This window comes from Plecotus auritus (genome assembly GCF_963455305.1).
Source record: "Plecotus auritus genome assembly, chromosome: 8".
NCBI lineage: Eukaryota > Metazoa > Chordata > Mammalia > Chiroptera > Vespertilionidae > Plecotus > Plecotus auritus.
In genome coordinates, this window is record NC_137782.1 from 153,751,008 (window position 1) to 153,774,396 (window position 23,389).

A 23,389-nucleotide genomic window follows, 5' to 3' on the forward strand; every position below is an offset into this window, starting at 1 on the left:
GCACAGCACTACCAAATGGATTTCATGAAATATAAAAATACACTAGGCCCTAACTGGTTTGGCTCAGTGGATAGAGCGTCAGCCTGTGGACTGAAGGGTCCCAGGTTCAATTCCGGTCAAGGGCATGTATCTTGGTTGCAGGCACATCCCCAGTAGGAGGTGTGCAGGACTCAGCTGATCGATGTTTCTCTCCCATCGATGTTTCTGACTCTCTATCCCTCTCCCTTCCTTTCTGTAAAAAATCAATAAAATATATTTTAAAAAAATACACTAGTAAGAGCCAGAAAGCAATAAATATCACTACCTTGGAAATAAAAAATCAGAGGAAAAATGGTCTACTGTCAGCCTCCAGTGCTTTCCTACTTTCTTATCTAGTCTTCATCTTTTTTCTGCTGACTTCCTTCTCCACTTGCACCCTCTTGCCTTTTTCTTTAGATGTATACCCAGAGGAAAAAATTTGAGAAAAAAATATTACTTTCTAATTTTTAGTTTTCTTTCTTTTTTTTTTTCTTTTTTTTTTTTTTTTTTTGTGAATCCTCACTGAGGATATTTTCCCATTGATGTTCACAGAGAGTGGAAGAGAGAGGGAAAGACAGAGAGAAACATCGATGTGAGAGAAACACATCAATTGGTTGCCAAGGGCCCAGGCCAGGGAAGAGCCTGCAACCAAGGTATGTGCCCTTGACCGGAATCGAACTTGGGACCCTTTGGTCCGCAGGCTGATGCTCTAACCCCCTGCTCAGTGGTTAGCCTAGATTTCTTAATATAATCCATCCCATCTGACATGTTTCATTGCCCTATTAATTTTGGCAAGTGTCCCTTCTTTCTTGAATATAAACATAAGGCAAGCCTATAACCAGTTAATTTTAACACTTTTATTTAAGTATTTATTACGTTAGAAAATACAAAAAAGGCAGCACAATTACATAAGCCATAGCCATATAACGTAAGTAAAAGAGTGAGAAAGAACAAGGAGAAAAGTAAGTGAAAGAAATAAAACAGAATCATGAATGAGACTTTGTTACAAAAACCTGCCATAGAGCAGGGTTAGCAAGCTACAGCCAAGCGGTTGATTCCAGCATACTGTCAGTTTTTGTAAATAAAGTTTTATTGAAACACGGTCACACCCATCTGTTTGTGCATTGTTTATGGCTGCTTTCACACTACCATGCAGAGTTGACTAGTTGTGGTAGGGTCAATATGGTCCACAGAGATGAAAATATTTACTATCTGGCCTTTTATAAAAAGTTTGCTGATTCTTGGCATAAAATCCTATATACTCCCATGGGAAAATAAAATCAAAGCAATTGAAAGTCAGTTTGGCTCATCGGTGGCTTCATACTTCCTCTTCAGGAGATGGATGTATGGAGTAAATATGGTTCTCTTCATTCTGACATTTAGCCTCATCATGTTGCCAGAGTACCTCTGGGGTTTGCCATATGGCAGTTTACCTAGAAAGACAGTTCCCAGAGCTGAAGAGGCGACGGCGGTGAACTTTGGTGTGTTGTACGACTTCAACGGCTTGGCACCATATTCCATCCTCTTTTCTGGCTATTATGACAATCAACGAACGATTGGGTGGATGAATTTCAGGTTGCTGCTCTCCTATTTTCTGGGGGGGATCAGCTGCATCGGATACAGCTTTCTGCTTGTCCTTAGAGCAATGACCCAAAATATTGGTGAGGATGGGGGTGGTGATGACAACATCTTCAACTTCAGCTGGAAGGTGTTCACCAGCTGGGACTACCTGATCAGCAATCCGGAAACAGCAGACAACAAATTAAGTTCTATCACAATGAACTTTAAGGAAGCTATAATTGAAGAAAGAGCGGACCAAGTAGAAGAAAACGTCCACTTGATCAGATTCCTGAGATTTCTCGCTAACTTCTTCGTGTTTCTAACACTTGCCACGAGTGGATACCTCATCTTTTGGGCTGTGAAGAGATCCCAGGAATTTGCACAGCAAGATCCTGACACCCTTGGGTGGTGGGAAAAAAATGAAATGAACATGGTCATGTCCCTCCTGGGGATGTGCTGTCCAACATGGTTTGACTTGTTTGCTGAATTGGAAGACTACCATCCCCTCATTGCTCTAAAATGGCTACTGATACGCAGTTTTGCTCTTCTTTTGGGCAACTTGTATGTATTTATTCTTGCCTTGTTGGATGAGATCAACAACAAGATTGAAGAGGAAAAGCTAGTAAGGCTCCATATTACCCTGTAGGAAGCCAACTTGATCAAGACCTACAATGCAATACTCACTGGAAATAGCACTGGGGCACCCTTTTTTGTGCACCCTGCAGATGTACCTCGAGGACCCTGCTGGGAAACAATGGTGGGGCAGGAATTTGTGCGGCTGACTGTTTCTGATTGGGGACTTTCTCCGGGCATGTTTTGTAAGATTTTGCAATTACTGCTGGTGCTGGGATTTAGAATATGGATATCTTTCATACACCGAATTTGACATCAGTGGCAACGTCCTCGCTCTGGTCTTCAACCAAGGCATGATCTGGATGGGCTCTTTCTTTGCTCCCAGCCTCCCAGGCATCAATATCCTTCGATTCCACACATCCATGTACTTCCAGTGCTGGGCCGTGATGCGTTGCAACATCCCTGAGGCCAGAGTCTTCAAAGCTTCCAGATCGAATGATTTCTACCTGGGTATGCTCTTGCTCATCCTCTTCCTGTCCACCATGCCCGTCCTGTACATGATCATCTCCCTCCTGCCATCTTTTGACTGTGGCCCCTTCAGTGGCAAAAATAGGATGTTCGAAGTCATTGGAGAAACACTGGGGCATGATTTCCCAAGCTGGATGGCGAAGATCTTGAGACAGCTTTCTAATCCTGGACTGGTCATTGCTGTGATTTTGGTTATGGTTTTTACCATCTATTATCTGAATGCTACTGCAAAGGGCCAGAAGGCAGCCAACCTGGATCTACAAAAGAAGATAAAACAGCAAGCTCTGGAGAACAAACTGTGAAACAAGAAGATGGTGGCCAGTAACTTTCACAGATATGTTGGGGACCCAGAAGTACTCTTCTCCTTGCTGTTTAAAGGCGATGACTTATGTGAAGGCTCAGGAACAAGCATTGTGGAGTTGCTATGCTCCTGTTTTAACCCTGATGGATTATCAAGGTCAGACTGGTCAATAAGTCATCACCAGGCCTACTGAGACAAGAAGGATCTCCACCTTAATCCAAATTAAGGATTTGATCCCGAACTGCCATTTTCTCCCCTGACCCATTTCCTTGACATTTTTTTCTCTAACAAATTGAATTTAAAAGAGGATGTGGTTCAGCACTATAGGTTAATTTAGAAACCTTATGCACATTTCACTTTGTACATTTCTTCTGCCTTAGTGTTCTTGGCCTGGGAGCAGGACTACTATACCTACTTTTTCCAAGTTTAGAAATATCTTCATAAAGTACTCATTTTAAGCATTTGTTAACCCACTGTTTGAAACCAACACCCTGTTTTCTCTTTTTTTTCCCTACTTGTCTCCCCATCCATGACCCATACAAATATACACCCAAGGCCTTTTTATTTGCTGCTGGATTTAATATAAAATAAAATGGCTGTTTTTGAAGAAATATCTAAGTGAATTAAGGACCAGATCAGCACAGGGCTGAGGAGGTACATGGGTCTTAGACAACCCAACTTTTATGAGTTAAAAAAAAAAAGATACCACAAATGATTACTATTGTATCACAGTCTGATCATTTGACCTCCAATGATCATATCTCCTGAGTTTAGATTCTCATATTGCATAGTTTTGCTTTGCTTTTTGTTAAGGTTAGGAAAATACTTTTATAGGGGGGTGGAGCTTCAGTTTATAGATGTGCTTAAGCATTATTATTTATTTAAAGTTTAACTTGACTTTGAATGCTCTTAGCTGGCCTGTGTGACTTCAATTACACCTCCTAGCTCATATCCTTTTCCAGAGGTAAGCCAATTTGCCTGCCATTCCCTGCAATTGACTTGCTGGTTTGTATTGCCCTGTCTTTGAATATCTCCTTCTTTTCTATCTTTTACTGGCCATCGAATGATCACCCTGTTCCTCTACCAATCCACGTGCTCATTACTTCCATCACACCAAATTCAAGGCTTGCTTCCTCTGGTCAAATTATCCAGACTAGTCTTTATTCCCAATTGTATCACTCCCTTGATAGTCTTCATTTGGACTCTTGTGTTTTTAATTCAGATTTTATTAATTTATTGACTTTCCTGCAAATTGTAATGGTTCTTTATTGTTTCTTGTATGTGTGGATCTTTCCTATCCAGATTGTAAGCTTCCAATGAGCAGGGATCTTATTTTCTATCTCTTTTGTATGCCTAGTATAGTGCTGTGCACAGGTAGGCTCCGAATAAATGCTTGTTAATTAAATTGAATCAATTTAACTTACAGCAGTTGCATTGTGAAACAAAACCTTCTGTTATCTGCATGAAAATATTACTATGATGTAAGAAATGAAATTATCTGTTGATATGCTGATTTTATTGTCTCATTAGATTATAATGAAGATGATTTAATACAGCTAGTGCTTATTTTTACTTGGAAAAAGAATCCTATATACTCACAAAGGATGGGCCCCAAATTTGCTTCTAACCTTTCCAGTTGCTAATGCAGATATCTAACTATGGCCACTCATGAGGGCCCAGTTTCTATAAAGCAAAACAAATTTAGCTTTCTAGGTGAAGAAAAATTATTCCTGATAATGAAGACCAGAAAGAACTTGCTTGTCAATAGAACCTTGAATAATCTAACAGATTATCTTTGTAAGATCCTCAGACTCACTATGATGAAAGACAAATACCACTGAGATATTTCTGAAGATAAGCCTCCATAGAGGTTGATGTCATCACACCAGTCCAGTTCTCTAAATGTAGGAAATACTATGGGGAACCATGGCATGTGATCTCTTGCCTGAGCATCTCCATTCAAACTTTATGAACATTCCTTTTGATTCTTTTTTCATCTCAAATGTCTTATTATCATGTCATACACTCAGAAGTTGTCTGATCTTGGGGAAATTTACCTTTCCTTGATCCTTTTGGGAAAAGGTGAAAATTATATTTTAGACAGCTCAAACTTCACTTTCAATTATGTGGAGGCATTAAAAGGGTATACCATATTTGTGAACTGTCAAAAAATTTGAGTGTATGTGATAATAAATGGTATGAGCTTGGGTTGGTAGCAAAGTAAGATGGGGTCAGGTTGTAAAGGATCATGATAAGTAATTTGGGCTTTATCTAGTTGGCTATGGGGTTCCCACTAATATTTTCAAAGTCATTTTTGGCTTTTCTCCCTTTAACTAACTACTGAAGAAAATAAAGCCAATTCAAAAGCAAAGAATGAGGCCATCATAATCTGTCTTCCCCCAAAGCAACTTCAAACAGATGTTCTTGCCTACCATGGTGTGATACGGGTCTAAGGAGTTGCTTAGAGAAGGTTCCTCAGCATTACACTGCCTCTAGCTCTTTACTATTACCTCCTTAGAGCTCAGGGCTGTCTTCTTCCAAGGTCAAGGCTTTTTTGATTTCTCCCAATACCCATTTCCTGCAGTGTTTTTAGCATAAACACATGCTCTGTCTGTCAAATACAGTGTGAAAATGACTTTGCTGGAAGGCGTGGCGATTATTGGGCATAAGCCACACACAGAGCAAGCATTACAAGCAGATGGCCTCATTACTAGATCCAGTATGAGCCAGATAGAAACAGTGCTGGGGCATTTACACGATGAGGCAGTTACGGTCCTCTGATTTTCAGTTCTGTACTTTGATCTCAGGTCTACTCCTTGGGTTAAGTTCAAAACAACTCTCCTTGGAACTTCGATTTCATATAATTTCCCCTCCTTTGGATTTTACTCAGCATGATTTTATTTTATATATGTATATGTATATTTTCTCCTTTATATGTAAAATCTCTCCTCTAGGTGCTTTCTCTTTGCCACCAACCCAATCTCACGCCATTTATTAACACACACACTCAAATTTTTGACAGTTCACAAATGTGCCATACCCTTTAATGCCTCCACATCCTTGAAAGTGTATTTTGAGCTATCTAAAATATAAATGGAGATAGTTTTACTTATTGGTGTTTTCAGTCTGCTCTGTCCAGATCCCCTTAAATTCTTTCTCTATTCTTCATCTCACTATCTCACTCAATCAGCCTTTTCTCCTGGTTTCCAGCTTTCTTAAACATCTTTCTTCCATCACCATCCCTGGATTGCGCTCGGATCAGGTGAGCATTTCTCAGTCTAACTTTTGTTGCCTGTCAATCAGTTTTAAAATTCTGTTAAAAATTATGAGCTAGCTATACAGCAAACTGATAAGCAAAATCAAAACAAAAACAAAGCTACAGTGGCCACATGTTAACCTCAATAGACAAATCAGAGGCGTGGCTTCATTTCTTAATTTCCAAAAGGATTCAACAAACATAATCTCTTCCATAATGTTACAGTGTACAAAAGAGTGGAGATTACAGGGCAATATTTGCAGGTTTTTTTTTCATGAAGAAAAATTCATTTGCTACAAAAAATAATAAAATAAGTATGCCAACATTCCTTTCTACAGAAAAATCATGGTTATAAGACAATTCACAATAAATGCTAGGGCAGATAGGGAGTAAAAAAAATTTTTATTCATTACTATTTAAGAGTATGAGTTTATGCGAGAAGGGAGAAAAAAATTGAGAGACAAATGAAAGCCTAAATGCCTTAATTTATACTCCTTCAAACTCCCCTTTCTCTAATTTGGGCAGCTTGGTACCTCTCTTGCTTATTTCAATAGGGAAGAAACAAAACAACTCCTGTCTAATTTTCTGGGCTCACTGTTATGTAAAGTAGGGACCGTAGTCTTCAAGTTTTCTTTTTTATACTTGACCATTACTGTCATAGTTACATATTCTCAGATATAGTTTAAGCTTATTGAAGGTAGGGGCCAGGCATTGACTATAGTGCATCTCCACAGCACTCAACACACAGGTGTAGACATCTCTTGCTTTTGTTTTATTCCATGTTGATTTCATCTGCAGGCTCTTGGTGAGGATAAGTTGGTTGCCAGTTGTTTCACACTTACATCTTCTCAAGTTCAAATTCAATAGAAATAATAGCATCTTCCTTAATAGTTCAAACAAAACACCTCAACATTGTTTTACCTGACTGAACTATTCCTAAAGAGTTACTGTGGCCAGTGTGTTAAAATGACCCAGTTGGTGGGGGAAAGGATGCAGGAGTTGGACAAAGGGTCATCTCTGGTTGAAATACACAGACTTCAGTAAAAGAGAGGTGACCCTCAAAGGGAAATTGAGTTTCTGTTTCCAAAAGATAGGGACTTAGATTGTGGTTATCCAACACAATATTCACTACAGTTTCCTATTAAGAAGGTTTTAGGAGTAGTACTATGCTGTTGTAATCTTCATGAACCTTGAACAACAAATAGTGAATGGCTCTTTGAGAGTTATAAGTTTCTCAAGGATGGCTCAGGATAGATCTGATGAGAACTTGGAAACCAGTAGAGACAATATGAAAGCCATAAGGTGTTGCTAAAAAAAGACAGTTCTCTGAGGATCATTAGAGACCTCCTATTGCTTACAGAGTGAAGTTTAACGCCTTAGCATGATACACAAGATCCTTTACAACCTAACCCTAATTTACTTCTATTTCATTCCTTGCCAGTTTCTACTATATTTTCTATAACCTATGCCAATAGTTTCTTATCAGTCTCTAAACACGTCTTGCTGTACATTGGTCTCAGATCTATTCCTTAGATTCAGTTCAAAACAACTCTTTTTGGAACCCCCATTTCATATATTTTCTTCTCCTTTAGATTTCACTCAGCATGAATACACACACACACACACACACACACACACACACACACACTGTTGCATGACTTAATGACTTTCCCCCATCTTTGTTTTTTTAATTTTTAAATGAACTTTAAATTAAAAAACACATAAAAGTGTTCAACTTGTTGACTTTCTGAAAATCTTGTTTCATTCTTGGAATGCTCTTTTGTGTTGTTTTTTAAAAAAACTAGTAAGTTTCTATTTATTCATGAGGATGAAGTTCAAAGATTATTACTTGTTCAAAGGTCTCAGAGAGAGTTAATCACCTCTGACTTGAATGCCTAGGTGGATGGTGAAAATAGTAAGCTAAGGAGAGGTTATAGAAGGAGTAACTAGTTTGACTAGGGCAGTGGTCGGCAAACTCATTAGTCAACAGAGCCAAATATCAACAGTACAACGATTGAAATTTCTTTTGAGAGCCAAATTTTTTAAACTTAAACTTCTTCTAATGCCACTTCTTCAAAATAGACTTGCCCAGGCCGTGGTATTTTGTGGAAGAGCCACACTCAAGGGGCCAAAGAGCCGCATGTGGCTCGCGAGCCGCGGTTTGCTGACCACTGAACTAGGGGGAAAGTAAAGGAAGATTGAATTCCATCTGGGGCAGGCAAGTCTGAAGTACCTGTGTAAGGATGCCTGGTTGGTATTTAGATGTACTGGATTTATATATTTAGCAGAGTGGCCTGGCATAAAGATACAGATATGGGTGTTGCCACATGGGAGTGGTGGATGAGATTTCTCAATGAGAAAAGTATCAAGGATAGAACCATGGTGAATACAATATTTGAGGGAAGTCCTGAGGCACTGAGTAATTAGTAATGGCGATGAGGGAGAATGAACAGAGAGATCTGAGGAGACCAAAGGAAGATAATCTCAGTAGTTAAACAGTGACCAAAGAGGTAGAGTGTTTGGAGAAGGGAGTGATCATGCAAATAGTAGAAGAAACTCAAGGATGATAAAGATCAATAAGTGACCATTGGCTTTGACCCACAGGAAGGCATGGGTGCTGGTTTTGAGAGAGTTTGGAAGAAATTTGAGGGTTATAGAAGAGACTATAGAAGAAGTGCCCCTATAGGGTTATAATGGTGCTAAAAGGCAGCATCTTATGATGGGAACTAGAGATACAAAGTTTTTTTCCAGCATGGATAAGAGAATTGGAGTTTATAGCCTTAATTCTCTATCCCTCATTTGGTGAAAGACATTCATTACAGTATCATAATGGATTTCTTTCTAGCATATTTCCTTTGAAGAGAGTTCTCCTTTATCTGAACACAATAATAGAAAAATGTAACCTTAAAAAAGTCACATCAATAACTCTTTGGGGACAAAGCTGACCAAATACATTATTAAATTCTACCACATAGCTCCCAAAATGAAATCCACTGATCTGGATGGAAAGGAGCAATTACTACCCTGTTCCCTCAAAATATATGTTATTCTTTATTATATCCTCAGGATCTCTACTTTTCAAATAAAAATATTTTTTAATAGTCACTAAATTGTACATTGCTGATTCCCTGGTGAGAAAAAAGTAATAAATATATGCCAAACATAGTACCAGAATATTTGAGCATTTTCAATATTCAAGGTTTGCATTTTAAAACTCCAGGTTAAAGCTTTAGTAGTGAGAGGCTGCATGATTGTGGGTTATGATTGGTGGTCAGAAGAGATCTCAAAGATGTCAGAGATTTCTTTTGTTATTGTTTTGTTCCTAGGTCCAGTTCTCCAGTTCAATAGGTCTGCAAATTTGATCAATAACTTATTCAGGGGGATTCAAGCATTGAGAAAAGGATAAAAGGATCTATTTCAAATCCATAAAATTGATTTTTTAGCGAATGCAATAATTAATGTTAAGATGTTTCTTTCTAAAACCCTATGTGGGACATTAAAGCAAAAACAGAAAGTAGCCTGGTGAGTATATGAAATCAGAATAATATTGAAGTATCTTGTCTACTAATCTGTATTTCTTGGTCTAGCCAATGAAGCAGACACTATTAACTTTGGTTCTTAGACTTCTTTGTGATCCTCATTAATGCCATGGAGTCCCTCTCCAGTCAAAAGCACATGCACACAGGTTTTTTCACACATTTCAGTGGTTTTAAAATTCCTGGAAACCCAGGCATAAAATCCCAGGTCAGAAGATCCTATGTTAGGGGGGATGCACAGTCTAGAGACTTCTTTTTCAATGTGTAAGCAAGTCTTTTTAGTTAGTGCACCGACATTTAAATTAATCAGCTCTTGCCTGCTTCAGGCCAAGAAATTCTAGCACCTGTGGCTCATTACCTAATTGATTCAAATAAAGAGGTTGGTGTGTGGCTATCTTCCTCAGGCAGGATGTTAGGACACCTATACTCTAAGAATTCTGCCTATTTGATAGAATCAATAGAAATTCCTCCCACTATTTATTTTCAGATAGAAGATGTTTTGAGACAAAAAGAAATTAATGTCAATCCCCCAGGCAATATAAATAACATTAAAAGTTAGTGCTCTTTTGTGATGTCACATAATCCTTCCTATATTGTAATTCTCTTTTCAAACTTAATCCTAGACTCTGGATTGAAGTGTGGGCAGTTGAAGGGATCACATGTCAAGAATATTTTCCTCCACTGGTGGAAACTGATAGTGGGTCAGTTATTTAGTCCTATTGTGGGTTAGATTTATTTGTTTGAATCATTCTGATGCAAAGCATTCTGAGGCACAACAGAATTTTAATCATCCTTGAATCCTGTAACTTCGCTGATTTCAGGTTTTAATTGATGAGAAATATAGGAACAGAACAGTAATGTTTTTTAAATAGCACCTCTTATTGTTGCATTTGGAAGATATCTGATCCCAAATACTTGGTTAAATCAGGGAGTTTGTGTGTCCTGATGTGTGAACAGCATGGCATGGCATAGTAGCAAGAGTTTCAGTGCCTGTTTTAGTCAGGGTCCAAGCAAGAAAGGAATGGCACACTTAAATAAGGATAATCTTTGCAAGGGCTTAAAAATGACTATTTCCCAAAGTAAGGACTGAATGTAGGAAATTATAGGTAAAAGCACAGTACCCCAGAGTTGTCACCATTACTGGACCTGCTGGGGTAAGGATTGTGACCATACCTAGCAGGGAAGAATTGTGTAGGGTGGGCCAAGTTGAATGAGACACTGAGCTATGGTGAAGGGACATGACTAGTCCTAGATGAACCTGGAAGGAAAGAGGCACTGCCATAAAGACCTCATCTGTCCTTACTCTCTTCCTTCCCTAGTATCTCTTTTTGGGCTTCCATAATGGCTGATTGATATAATCATACAGGTCAACCTCCTGGTTGGGGGTAAAATGGAAAAGAATGAAGAATGGTTCTGGAGGGCAAACAAAACTATTTGGCACAGATCCAACAAATCTGGGTTCAAATTGTGGCCCCACCACTTATCAACTCCCCATCTTTGAACCAGATGTAACTTCTCTAATATTCAGTTTTCTACCCTTTAGAATTTCAAGGAAAAGATAATGTAAACCATAAAATGTCTACTCCATCACATGACACATAAATGTTCAAGAAATGCTTATTGAATGTTTACTGAGTGAATGACTACCTAATTAATTAAAAAGCAAAGATTGGAGAAAGCAGAGGCTAAGAAGTGGTTTCCTTTCATAATTTACTAGAGTCCTGGTGCACAAAGTCATGCATGGGTGGGGTCCGGCTGGCCCTGCCCCCCCGCAGTGCACATCACAGCAATCGGTCATTCCGGTTGTTCTGGTCGCTTAGGGTTTTATATATATAGATGCACCATAAATAAATTTTTTGGTGTGTGTCCATCTGAATAATATAGTACCCTAAGGCAACTATATGAACAGTCAGTATTTTCTAGGCAATATGCCTAGGGTGATATGATGAAAAAACCCCAAATAATCATTACTTATAACAGGTAACTACTATGTCTCAAATAGTTAAACATTTAATGTTTACATGTTTTGATGAGTCAGGATGGCTTTATAATTTTCTCATATGTGAAACAGAACATCTCTTAAAAACCATAGAATTTTAGAACTGGAAAAATCATGTGTTTAAGTTTTTTAATTTGTAGTTGAGAAAACTGAGGCCCAGAAATGTAAACTCATGCAAGCCTAACGACCTTGATAGTGTCAGAGCTACAATGAAAATCCAGGCGTTCTGGCCTCAGGTTAAGCCATTTACTTCTGGATTTTGATTAATAATATCCTAAAGAACAGAACTGACTAAAAGTTCCACACCTTATAAATCAGCATGGAACTTGCCCAGAGGCCAGAATAAGCTTATGAATTCAATCACTATCAGATCCCAAGAGAGGAGTAAATTAAAACAAAGCATTCATATTTTGCAGTTTATAAAAGTTCTTGCCATAAGTGATTATCATTATTTTACTGTCCTCTGATGTGGATACAAATGGTCTGGAGGCCCTTGTAAATAAATTATACATACTTTCAAAAAACGTGAAATTAGGCTTTACACTATAGGGAGAAACAGCAGGTAAAAACTCCCACTTGTTTTGAAGGATGACTGTAGTCCTCGTACAATCTAAGAGAAATAAATTAGCTCTGCATATGCACGATAAAAATAACTCATTTAAGTTTTTTCTTTGGTGTTAGGATTATTTTCTTTAATATCTCACAATAATCTGAGTGAGAAAGCTCAGTGATAGTAATTTAGAATATTATGTGAAGGGTTATTAATTCTTAGCAAAGAAAAAGTGAAAATTCTAAAGAAAACAGAATATTGTCATTTATCCTCAAGAATTACAGATTTTTCTGGAAGGCTTACTATTCATCTTTCTTACTAGGTCTCTTATAAAAGCATCGTGGACTCTAAAGAGAAGAAAAATATATTTAGGGGACCAAGGCTTAAACAGTGATAGTTTCTGCCATGCCATGTGGAGGGGCCAAGGAATAGCTCCAAAATGCTAATTTCCTTAAGTAGAACAAACTCCACTCCCAAATGCTCTTGGAAGAAAAGCCAACATATCCTCCAGGGGATCAATCACAGCTTCAAACTTTCCAATTAACTTCCTTTTTATTACTCCTTATTGATAGCCTTTGAAGTATGTTTCAATTAACATAAAATTTAGAGCCAAGAGATTTCTAAATTTCTGAACTTCTAAAATAAACACTTTCCAAAATGATTCAAATGAGCAAAATCAATAAATACAAATTATTATTATTCACTACCAAAAATGAATATCTTGTGAGACTCTATGCAGCTGAGTAGTTATGAACTTAGGGTTTTATGTGCTTGGGCCTTTCTGATTCTCAGCTGCCTCAAAGGTAACATGGGAAACTTGCATGACCTACTTCATGTAGAGTTGTTGATAGAATTCAATAAGGTGGATGCATTTAGAATAGTCCTTGGCACATAGTCCTTGACACATAATGTTGTGGTCAAGGACAGTAAGTTTAATCTTATTACTATTAAATTATTAGTTTTATTAATTTTTTTAATATTGTGAAGTGTTTTTCCTAAATCCTGATCATCCTTCAAGACCCTAGGCTTGAATAAAAGAATAAGGATCTCTGTAATTTTGTTGTAGGCTAAGGTCCGGCTGTGTGTTTTTAAAATTGAACATGAATTTTATTGTCTATCCTTTTTACAAAAGTAATATGTGCCTTTTGTTAAATTAGAAATTACTACTAATAAAAAGAAAGTGAAAATACATATTCTATTTACTCAGAGGTAACCATGGTAAACCCCTTGGTTATATATTCTGCTATTCATTTTCTGAATTTCATCAAGAGCAATTATTTGTTTTTCATCGGTTTATGTAATCTTTGCAACTCACTGACCATATTTCCATAGAATAATTAAGAATAAAGGCTATTTTATTTTTTACTATGAGTAAGACATTTTTTTCTATTAAATCTCTGAGTGGCAAAAAGCCTAGACTGTGGTTTACCAGTGAGATTTAGCCCAATGTGTTTAAGGACCAAAAAGTAAAATAAGGACACAAAAATGAAATGTCGGAATGTTAGAAACTGCAGAAAAAAGAACATCAGTGGTGGTTGGGAATTCTTTGCTTCTTTGGGTTAGGTCTTAATGTTATTCAATTTTAATAACTCAGTGATAAAGAACATAATCTATGTTCTTTGTCCAGCCCAAGTCTCCATCAAGAATTCTTTGTGAAGTCTGGGGTGTTTTATTTAAACAAAAATAAAAACTGATTATAAAAGGGGTTCCCTAACCTCAAGACATTTACAGCCTACTCCGTTTCCAATGAATTTGAAGAAGGTGGTAATGGCCAAAGATCAGTTATGCTACCTCAAATTTTAGGAGCCATGACAAGGCTGCATAGATTGCAGATGAATTCCAGATTTTAAAGACATTTTATGGACTTTGCACAGTTACCTAGTCCAATTTCTGTTGGAATCTCTTCCCTCCCTCCCCCCCACCAAAACAAAACCACCCCAGAGATTAAATCAGGTTACCTGTTGGTAGAATCAGGATAGCACTTTCTTTCCTAACCCACTATTTTACTTCACTTTGAATTTCATAAAATTTTCAATAAATCATTGCCACTGTTATTTTTCTGAGTGGTATGCCGATAATGAAATAAAAATGTAGGGTAGAGTTGAAAAGGACAAAAGTGGAGGGCACAAAGAAAATAGATTTTTCAAGATAAAATATGGAATGATGTCCAAAAACACAAAATTCTCCGTGGCAGTTTTAATATTCTAGTTTAATCTAAAACTGTTTTTCATGGAATCAGAATAAAGAGGTCAAATTCAATATTTTCATGAAAATTTAGTTAATTTTTAAAATTTATACGAAAAATTTTGGATTCTATTAACTTTGTTTTTTAAAAAAAATCTGCTGGATTGAAAAAATTGTTTTAGAAAACTGTTAAGTAATCTCTAGTCATTTAAATCATAGATAATTGAATGCTTTTTTAAAGGATCTTTGGTGCTTCCTCACTTCTCAATTTTTATACTTTTAGATGCATCTGCTGATATAACACGGAGTAACTTTTGCAGATTTGACATCGACAGTCACATAGATAGTTACCTGAATGATTTTTCTAGACTGCAGTTTAGCTTCACTGTAGTTGTACTGGGCAAGGCACAATCAGTATAAATGAACAAAACAGCTTTTCTTCATTATATAGACCAAGCCTCCTCATTATGGTATTAAGAAGGATTTAGATATCCATATGTCTGCATTTAGAACCTCAGGGTAAAAGTCCTTTGAAGTCACAGTGCCCCTTAATTAGTACATGTCCCAAAGTACCTTTTCCTAGTAATACCAATATTTATTAGAGCGAGATTTCAAAAATGCAATTTGTATTGTATCTTTTAGTGCCCTGGTATGGATGAAAAGTTTAAGTCATTTGGAGAACCATAGTAGCTACATTTGATGAACAGAGAGACCCCAAATCTACTTTTATATTTTCTCAGTCTTATTTGTAGGAAGAACATAGCTGAGTTCCATTGTTTTGACGACTATTCTATCTCTGAGAGCTTATGAGTCAATACTCATGCACAAAGGGTGCCTGTCCTGCATGTGTCAAGCCAGCAGCTGTATGAAATCCTCTCTCAGCATATCAGGCATTGGCATGCTTTGCTGTCATCATTTTCAGTCTTAAAAATGGTTCTGCAAGAACAGACCTGCAAAATGGGAGATAGGGATAAAGAAAAGGAGAATAAGGGACAGCTGAGAGAGGCTTTATTGTTTTCTTCTCCGCCAAGGAAGAATTACAGCCAATGCCCATTGGAATAGTGTGAGAGTGGGATTCCTGCCCATTTGCAATTCACAATTTAAGTAGCACACATAAAATTCCCACAAACATGAATACCAAGGTTCTGCTTGTCCACAATGATCAAATATGCTGCAAGCTCTCTGAAACATCCAGTGGACCGCAGTTCAAAATTTGTCCTTTGTCCAACTCCTTAGACTCACTGTTTTGAAGCCTTCAGTAGAAGCTGAGATGTCAATGGTGTCATGTGTAAATGTGATGAATCCTCAGACATTGATAGTTTTCTCTTCCCTTGGGTGAGAAAACACAGCTTACTGGATCTGAAAGCAGTTTTGCCTCTACGTGTTAAAATTTGTCCACTGGCTATCTAGTGTGTGGTTAGTCTCTTTAGAAGTATTAATTTGGAAGACTTGGACATTCAATCAGGAAAAGAATGTCCTGGGAAGTCTGCCATATCCTGGTTGTGATCTTAGTTACTGCACATAATTTCTCTGAACGATGAGTACAGTGAGTCCTGCCCTATCACTATTTATTGGACATTTGTCATAGTTGTGCTTACCCGTCATCTTTTGTTTAGTTGTTCTATATTTTGGAAAATCCCCAGTTATGAGGGTGGCTTATTATTGCAGAAGTCAGAACTCAAATTCCCAGCAGCCTCCCTTGCTTCTAGAATACACCTGGGCTTCACCAATCAAATGCACCATGGGAGCTTATGCTTCTTCAGGTATGAGCAATGGGAAGAAAGAGTTTGGTGCTCATTTCTATTTAGCTGGTAGGGGTGGCAGTTGAAGCATCTGGGTGTTGAAGAAAAAACTCTACTTATTAAAATTACATATAAGTTGTATGTCCTCTTTGGAGAAATGTCTGTGCAGGACTTCTGGCCATTTTTTATTTGGATTTTTTTGTTGTTGAGTAGTATGGGTTCTTTATAAATTTTGGATATTAACTCCTTATCAGATGTATCCTTGGCAAATATGTTCTCCTTTTTAGTAGGTTGTTTCTTCGTTCCGTTGATGGTTTCCTTTGCTGTGCAAAAACTTTTTAGTTTGATATAATACCATTTGTTTATTTTTTCTTTTGTTCCCCTTGCCTGAGACTATATATCAGAAAAAATTTCAAGTTTATAAGTAACATATTACATTAGTATCTTAGTTTGGGCTGCTATAACAAAATATAGACTAAGTGGCTTATAAACAATAGACATTTATTTTTACTAATTCTGGAGGCTGAGAAGTCCTAGATCAAGGTGCTAGCAGATTCAGTGACTGATACAGGCCCACAGATGCTTCATAAATGACTATCTTTTCCCTGTGTTCTCACATGATAGAAGGAAGGAGTGAGGGAGCTCTGTGAGGTGTCTTGTATGAGCCCTAATCCCATTCATGAGGGCTCTGCCTTCACGATCTAATCACCTCCAAAGGCCCCACTTCCAAATACTAGCATGCTGGGGATTAAGTTTCAATATGTGAATTTGAAGGGGGGTGGTGCACATTAAGTATATGGCAGTTAGTATTGTCACATTTGTAGACCCGATCTATGTTCATTTACATGATTTTATTTATTTTAAACAAGCCTCCTTTTAGCCTTTATCTTTTCAAAGGGAAAATTCCTAATGTCGAATCTGCACGTATATATAAAGTATTTCATTCTTTGATGAGTTTAGTCAGAAATATTCTTCATCTGCTTGGAATTTCATCCAAATGAATTCTGTAGTATTTGCACACAAGGGTTCTTGAAACCAGAATTGCTATGTCAGTGACGGTCATTTCACAGATAGGTCAGCTTTCTTCTCCCTCCACTTTGTTGGCCTTGTCACATGCATCACCATGCAACAACCCAGGAAAAATAAACTTACCTTCTCAGTAGTGATCACAAGGGCATTTCTGCTTTCTTGATGGTCTGTCCAGGTAGATGAAACAATAATGTTTCACCTGTAAGGACCTTGTTCTTTAGTTGCACATGTTTAATTATCCAGGGGTCCTCAAACTTTTTAAACAGGGGGCCAGTTCACTGTCCCTCAGACCGTTGGAGGGCTGGACTATAGTTTAAAAAAAAGCTATGAACAAATTCCTATGTGCACTGCGGGCCTGGGACAAGTCAGCTGCTAAGCAGGTCAGGCAGCGGCACCCAGCGGGCCGGGTAAATGTCCTCGGTGGGCCGCATGTGGCCCGCGGGCCATAGTTTGAGGACCACTGAATTATCCTTTAAATAGCCCTAAGGGAGGAGGGTGAGTTTAAGTTTTGTTTGGCTTAAAGTAATGTATTAGTAAAATAATATAGTAATTACATTCATAGTGTTTATATTGTATGAGATTAGAGAGGTTACTCATCAGTTTGGAATTTTAAAAATGTCTAAGAGGAAGTAAAGTGAAACAGTAACTGACCAATGCAAGCCTTTTCACATATACCACAGAATGCCTCTACTAACAGTGAATGAAATTGATGTAACACTCAGGTTACTGCCTTCTGGTTATACTTTAGTTTATCTGAATGAACATTTATTGAATATCTATTATATGTCAGGCCCAGTACTGGTACAATTATGAATGATTCATGGTGCCTGCCCTTAACGCCTCACAGTTTTATGCTTCAGAAACTCAGATGAGTAACATTGCAAGGATTACCAAGTATTAATAAATCCATGATGAAAATTACTTTGATTAGGCATTTGCTTGAGGTCAGGATCTTCAACGTAAAATCAATAATGTAATATATGTTTAGCTATTGTTCATTATTCCGAAATGGCCACAAATTATATAAGGTGCTGTTCAGAGAGACTATACAATAAAAGTGAAATAAATTACAGAGTCAACTATGCTTAATACAACTAAATATTATCCTTTCTTTTGAAGATAAGTGTAAAAGTCTATCACGATACCAACCTACATTAATTAATGATTTACAGTATCTTATTTGTGCAAAATGGAGGGGGATAGATAAATACATATGCATATTTGCTTTTTATATGTATGAAATGTTTAAGGTGGTACATAAACACACAATAATGACAGTTACCCTGTTTGAAATTGTGGGAAGGGTGGGGGACTGGGTGAAAAGGATGAAGGCTGTCACTGGACATTCTCATACTTTATTGATTTTTGAATTTTGTGATTATATTATTTATTCAAAATCAATTAAAACAAAATAAAAACAATTATAATTTTAAAAATAAAATAAATGATTATCCTCGTGACATCTTTCTTAAAGCAACATAGCTGTAACTTTTTTTTATATATATATTTTAAATTTAATCTTGTTCTTTTTACCCATGGCATTGTAAATAATCAAATTGCAACATATGGGACATAAATTACAACTAGATTTTACTGTAATTACTTTTTGATCAGCACTTCACTTGAAAACTATAAATTTTGGGGGAAATATCCATATGTCCAACTTTACTGTCGATAAATTTGACGGTTTATTCAGAAACTTTGTTATTAATGGTCCACAGAGGAAAAGAAAAAAAAAATTATTGAAAAGTTTAAGAACTAAATAAAAGAAAATAAACAAGTACACGAGCCTCAAATGTATATGTTAAGATTTTACCCTAAATGTCAGCTTCCCAGATTGCCGGTTAGGAGACAGAGAAGTGTCTGAGAAAAGCATGAAGAATCTCAGAGTCCATATTGAAAACCACTGACCTGTGCGGTCCAGTGGTCCTTTCCATCTCTACCAGTCAGTCACCCCACTGCAAGAGAGATTCAGAGAAGCAGGAAAACAGAATCCAAGATGAGTCCTTTTGAAATAAATTGGAGTTGATTAGTATGATGGCACTGTATCAGTACAAACTTTGACTTGCTCACTTTAAACGTGAAAAATGGTATCAAATGTAACCAGGGATAACGTTTGTAAACAGAAGAAAGCTCTTGATGATAAAAGTGTTAATTAACGAGACAAATCTTCAACCCTAGAAATCTTCAAAAACATACCCAAAAGTTCCTTAGGTGATTTAGGTATTTGCTGGATAAAATGCTCTTTTGAGCCTTGAGTAAATATCTCCATAGACCATTTAACAAGTGTCACAGATAATTTATCAATTGGTAAAATAATTGCATTTTATTATGTACATAGTTCAATATCTAGGCCAGATTGATTACTTGTTCAACATTTCATATACCAGCTGTACGCCCTAGTGGTATATTTTTTGTAGATCGTTTAAAGCACTTGCTGTTTAATTACTACATCTATTTTTGGTAGTTATAGGAATGACTTACTTTATGTTTGTATTTAATGCAAATGAGAAATAACTTACAAAATTAGAAATTGATATATATTTACATTTGCATTGTTTCATAATTACCCTTGTAACTTTCTCATTTTTTCACAATATTTTATGTTTGTAAAATATTTATTTGTCCCAAGAGCTTTTATGATCCCTAACATATTGACAATATTTAGGTTAACATTAATCGTGTATTCAACCTTAAAATTCTCAGGTTGTTCAAAGAGGGCACAATGTACATAGTAAAACACATTCTTAGCTAACAATATATTTAGCATAAAATGGCTCAACATTCCAGATTGGCCAGAAGTTGATTTTAGGCTTGTAGAAATTTTATTTCCATAATCCATTGACTTCTATTTTAAACTTCTCTGAGAGATATGGAATATTGACACAATTTAACTACTGGAAGTCTATTGCATCAGTGTGCTGACCTACATTTTTGAAGCCTGAATAATAGTTTCAAAGACTCTCAATAATACATTATTTTGATGTATCATTCTATAGAATTCTCAACTAATTATAAGCTAATAAGTATCATTGAAGTAAGTTAATAACCAGAAAATCCTAAGCAAGACGGGACATTGAGTTGTTAGCTTTCAGCCAGATATTTAACTTGGGTGACTGTAACATCAACTCTTCTAGACAATCACAACCCCAGTCTAAGTTTTAAGGTCTCCCCACAAGGAGATGCCCCAACTTGTGTAGAGAGTTGTTTCAGTGTATATCAGCCTTCACTATGAAATGTGTTCCTACTAAATCCTTTTAGGCTACATTTCAGAATTAGATTTTTTTTTTTTTTTTTTTTTTTTTGTGAAGGGAAATGAGTGAATGAATCATCTTCTACATTATTTCCCCCAACTTTTTATTTCGAAAAATTTTAAGACTAAAGAAAATGGACATATATATCTTTCATTTAATTGTAAATATTTGTCAAATTTGCTATATCTCCCTCTCTCTTTTCCCTGTCATCTCTCTCTCTCTCATTCTTGCTCTCCCCCATCATTCTAAGTTGAATCCATCACAACACTTCACCCTTAACTATTTCAGCTTGTAAATCCTGAGAATAAGGACATTCTCCTGCATAACTACAATGCCAATCTCGTACCTAAAATATTAATTCAATAGTATTACCTAGTATACTATTATAGTCTACTAGTGACCTGGTGCACGGATTCGTGCACATTGAAAGGAAATTAATTAGAAGGTGGCCAAACAGGGCAGGACTGGGAGAGATGGGCCGGACACACCCTGGAGCCAACCTCCTTCGGTCCCTCCCTGGCGTCTGCAGAGTGAGCAGGGTCCCTCCAGCAGGTGGGGTCCCTCGGCCTGGCCTATAGGGATAGGTCTGAAACTGGTTCTCCGACATCCCCCGAGGGGGTCCCTGAGTGTGAAAGAGCACTCTGCAAAGTTGCTGTCGTACAGGGTGTGGAATGCAAATGCAAGTGTGCAGTAAACCAGATTGGGGGCTGACAGTGCCCCAGCAACAACATAACCCACAGCCGCAGGTGGAATCGGGCTCCCTTCTCTCTGGTTTCAGAGTACGTCACCCGAGAACCATCGTTGCCAAGTCACTGCAGCTCAGCAGCTCCTGTGTTGAGCATCTGCCCCCTGGTGGTCAGTGCACGTCATAGTGACCGGTCAGATGGTCAGACTTAGCATATTAGTCTTTTATATATATAGATACTAGGGAAATATATAGTTACATTTTTGAAAAATTAAAGTATAATTGGAATACAGTATCATAATCTCAGGTGTACAACATAGTAATTTGATACTTTATAGCTTATGATGTGATTATCACAATAAGTCTAATAACCATCTGACACCATGCAAATTTACTATGATATTATTGACTTCCTTGTGCTGTACACTATATCTCTGTGGCTTATTTGTTTTGTAATTCCATTAATTGTTTAACCCATCCTTCACTCTCCTCTCCTTTGGCAACCATCAGTTTGTTCTCTGTATTTTTGTTGTTGTTGTTAGCTTTGTTGTTTTTTTTTAGATTTTACACATAAGTGAAATACAGTATTTTTTTTTAAAATCCAAGTTCCACTCAAAGTTCTTACATTCTACTTGGTTGTTCTGTTACTTCACTCCAGTTTGTTCTCTGTATTTTTGTTGTACTTGTTAGCTTTGTTTTTTTTTTAAGATTTTACACATAAGTGAAATACAGTATTTTTTTTTTAAATCCAAGTTCCACTCAAAGTTCTTACATTCTACTTGGTCGTTATGTTACCTCAGTCTTTTGATCCAGACACTCTACTTGCCATTTTCTTGTTTGTTTTTAATGACACTGAATTTTTTTTGAAGAGCATAAACTTATTGTCTAGTTTAGAATGTCCTACCTTGTGAAATTTGAAAATGTTTTTCTCAAGATTAAAATCAGGCTGTTTTTGGCAAGATATCACATAGATAATGTTGGTATTTATTATTGCATCACACTGAACAGCTAATACCAGGTTGTCCCACAGTTGGGCATACGTATTCGATTAAGTTTTGAATGTGAAATCTCTACATTGTAAGATGTAGTTTTCTCTTTGCTTTTAATTAGGATGCTATGAGACATTGTATGAATGTCTTGTTACCTTTAAGCCTTTCTCACCCAATAATTTTTCTATCTAATGATGAAATGGTGTTTTTATTTATTTAGTCCCGATAAATCATTCAGATAAATGCTATTTACCAAAGATACATCTAAAGCTTAAGGACACATAAAGGCTGAAAGTTACAGTGGAGAAATGTTTATCAGACAATTACTAATGAAAGAAACCAGGTGTGGCTACATTAATCTCAGGGAAAAAAAAGAATTTTAAGGCAAAAAGTCTAACATATATAGAATGTCACATGATAACATAATGAAAAAAATCTTTCAACAAGAACGATTAAAAAAAAAAAAAGAATGGACAGAGGTTCCTGCAGGCAGAGGAAACTTGCTGTTAATTTGGCTGGATGAGAGAGGGTTAGAACCACAAGTTTGTGGAAACTGACAGGCTCAGTGTGGTCAGGTGAAGCTGATAAGTAATGAGAGTGTAGGGTGGAGGTGGGTGAGTGCAAAGAGGCCGGCCAGAAGGAAGGCAGTGGCCGGGCAAAAAGACTTGAACACAGGTTTATCCTGTAGGCTCTGGCATTGTGTATTCGCAGCCTCAGCCTCAGGTGTGCCAGGTGCTGCGGGGCCTCCACCCCTTCCCAGCCCCAACCAGAAGCGCAAGTGGCTCCAGAGCGCATTGCCTTCTGTACCAGCGCCGCTGTTTTCCTGGCTATCTGGCACCTAAAAGCAGCTCCAGCTCTTACCTCCTGGCTGGGATCTCCAGTACCGTCACCACATAAACTGGTGACAGCTGCTGTCCTTGTCTCTTTCAGAGGGGACATTTTCAAGAACTGTCTCCAGGAGGAGCACGTGGAGGAGAAGTGATGGCTCCCCGGCTGCTGATAACCCGGTCAGAGGACTCGGTGACCTTAGGGGAGGGGGCTGTGGACTGGTGCCAGGATGCGTGGGCATCGCTGGACCCTGCTCGGAAAATCTTGGACAGAGACCACATGCTGGAGAGCGTTTGGAACATGGCCCCCGTGGGGCCTGCTGCTCACTTGGGCTTAGCAGGAGCAGCTGAGGACTGA

At 37.4% G+C, this 23,389-nt stretch overlaps 1 protein-coding gene across 1 annotated transcript; it reads left to right on the forward strand.

Moving 5' to 3' along the window:
• Nucleotides 1-1,213: 1,213 nt before the first annotated feature.
• Nucleotides 1,214-23,389, forward strand: LOC308256703 (transmembrane channel-like protein 1; the record flags this gene model as incomplete). The annotated part of the gene is given in 6 exon segments (XM_080684962.1): nt 1,214-2,221; nt 2,225-2,370; nt 2,372-2,978; nt 2,982-3,136; nt 6,191-6,242; nt 23,135-23,389. Coding segments are annotated over 6 exon segments (2,223 nt in total).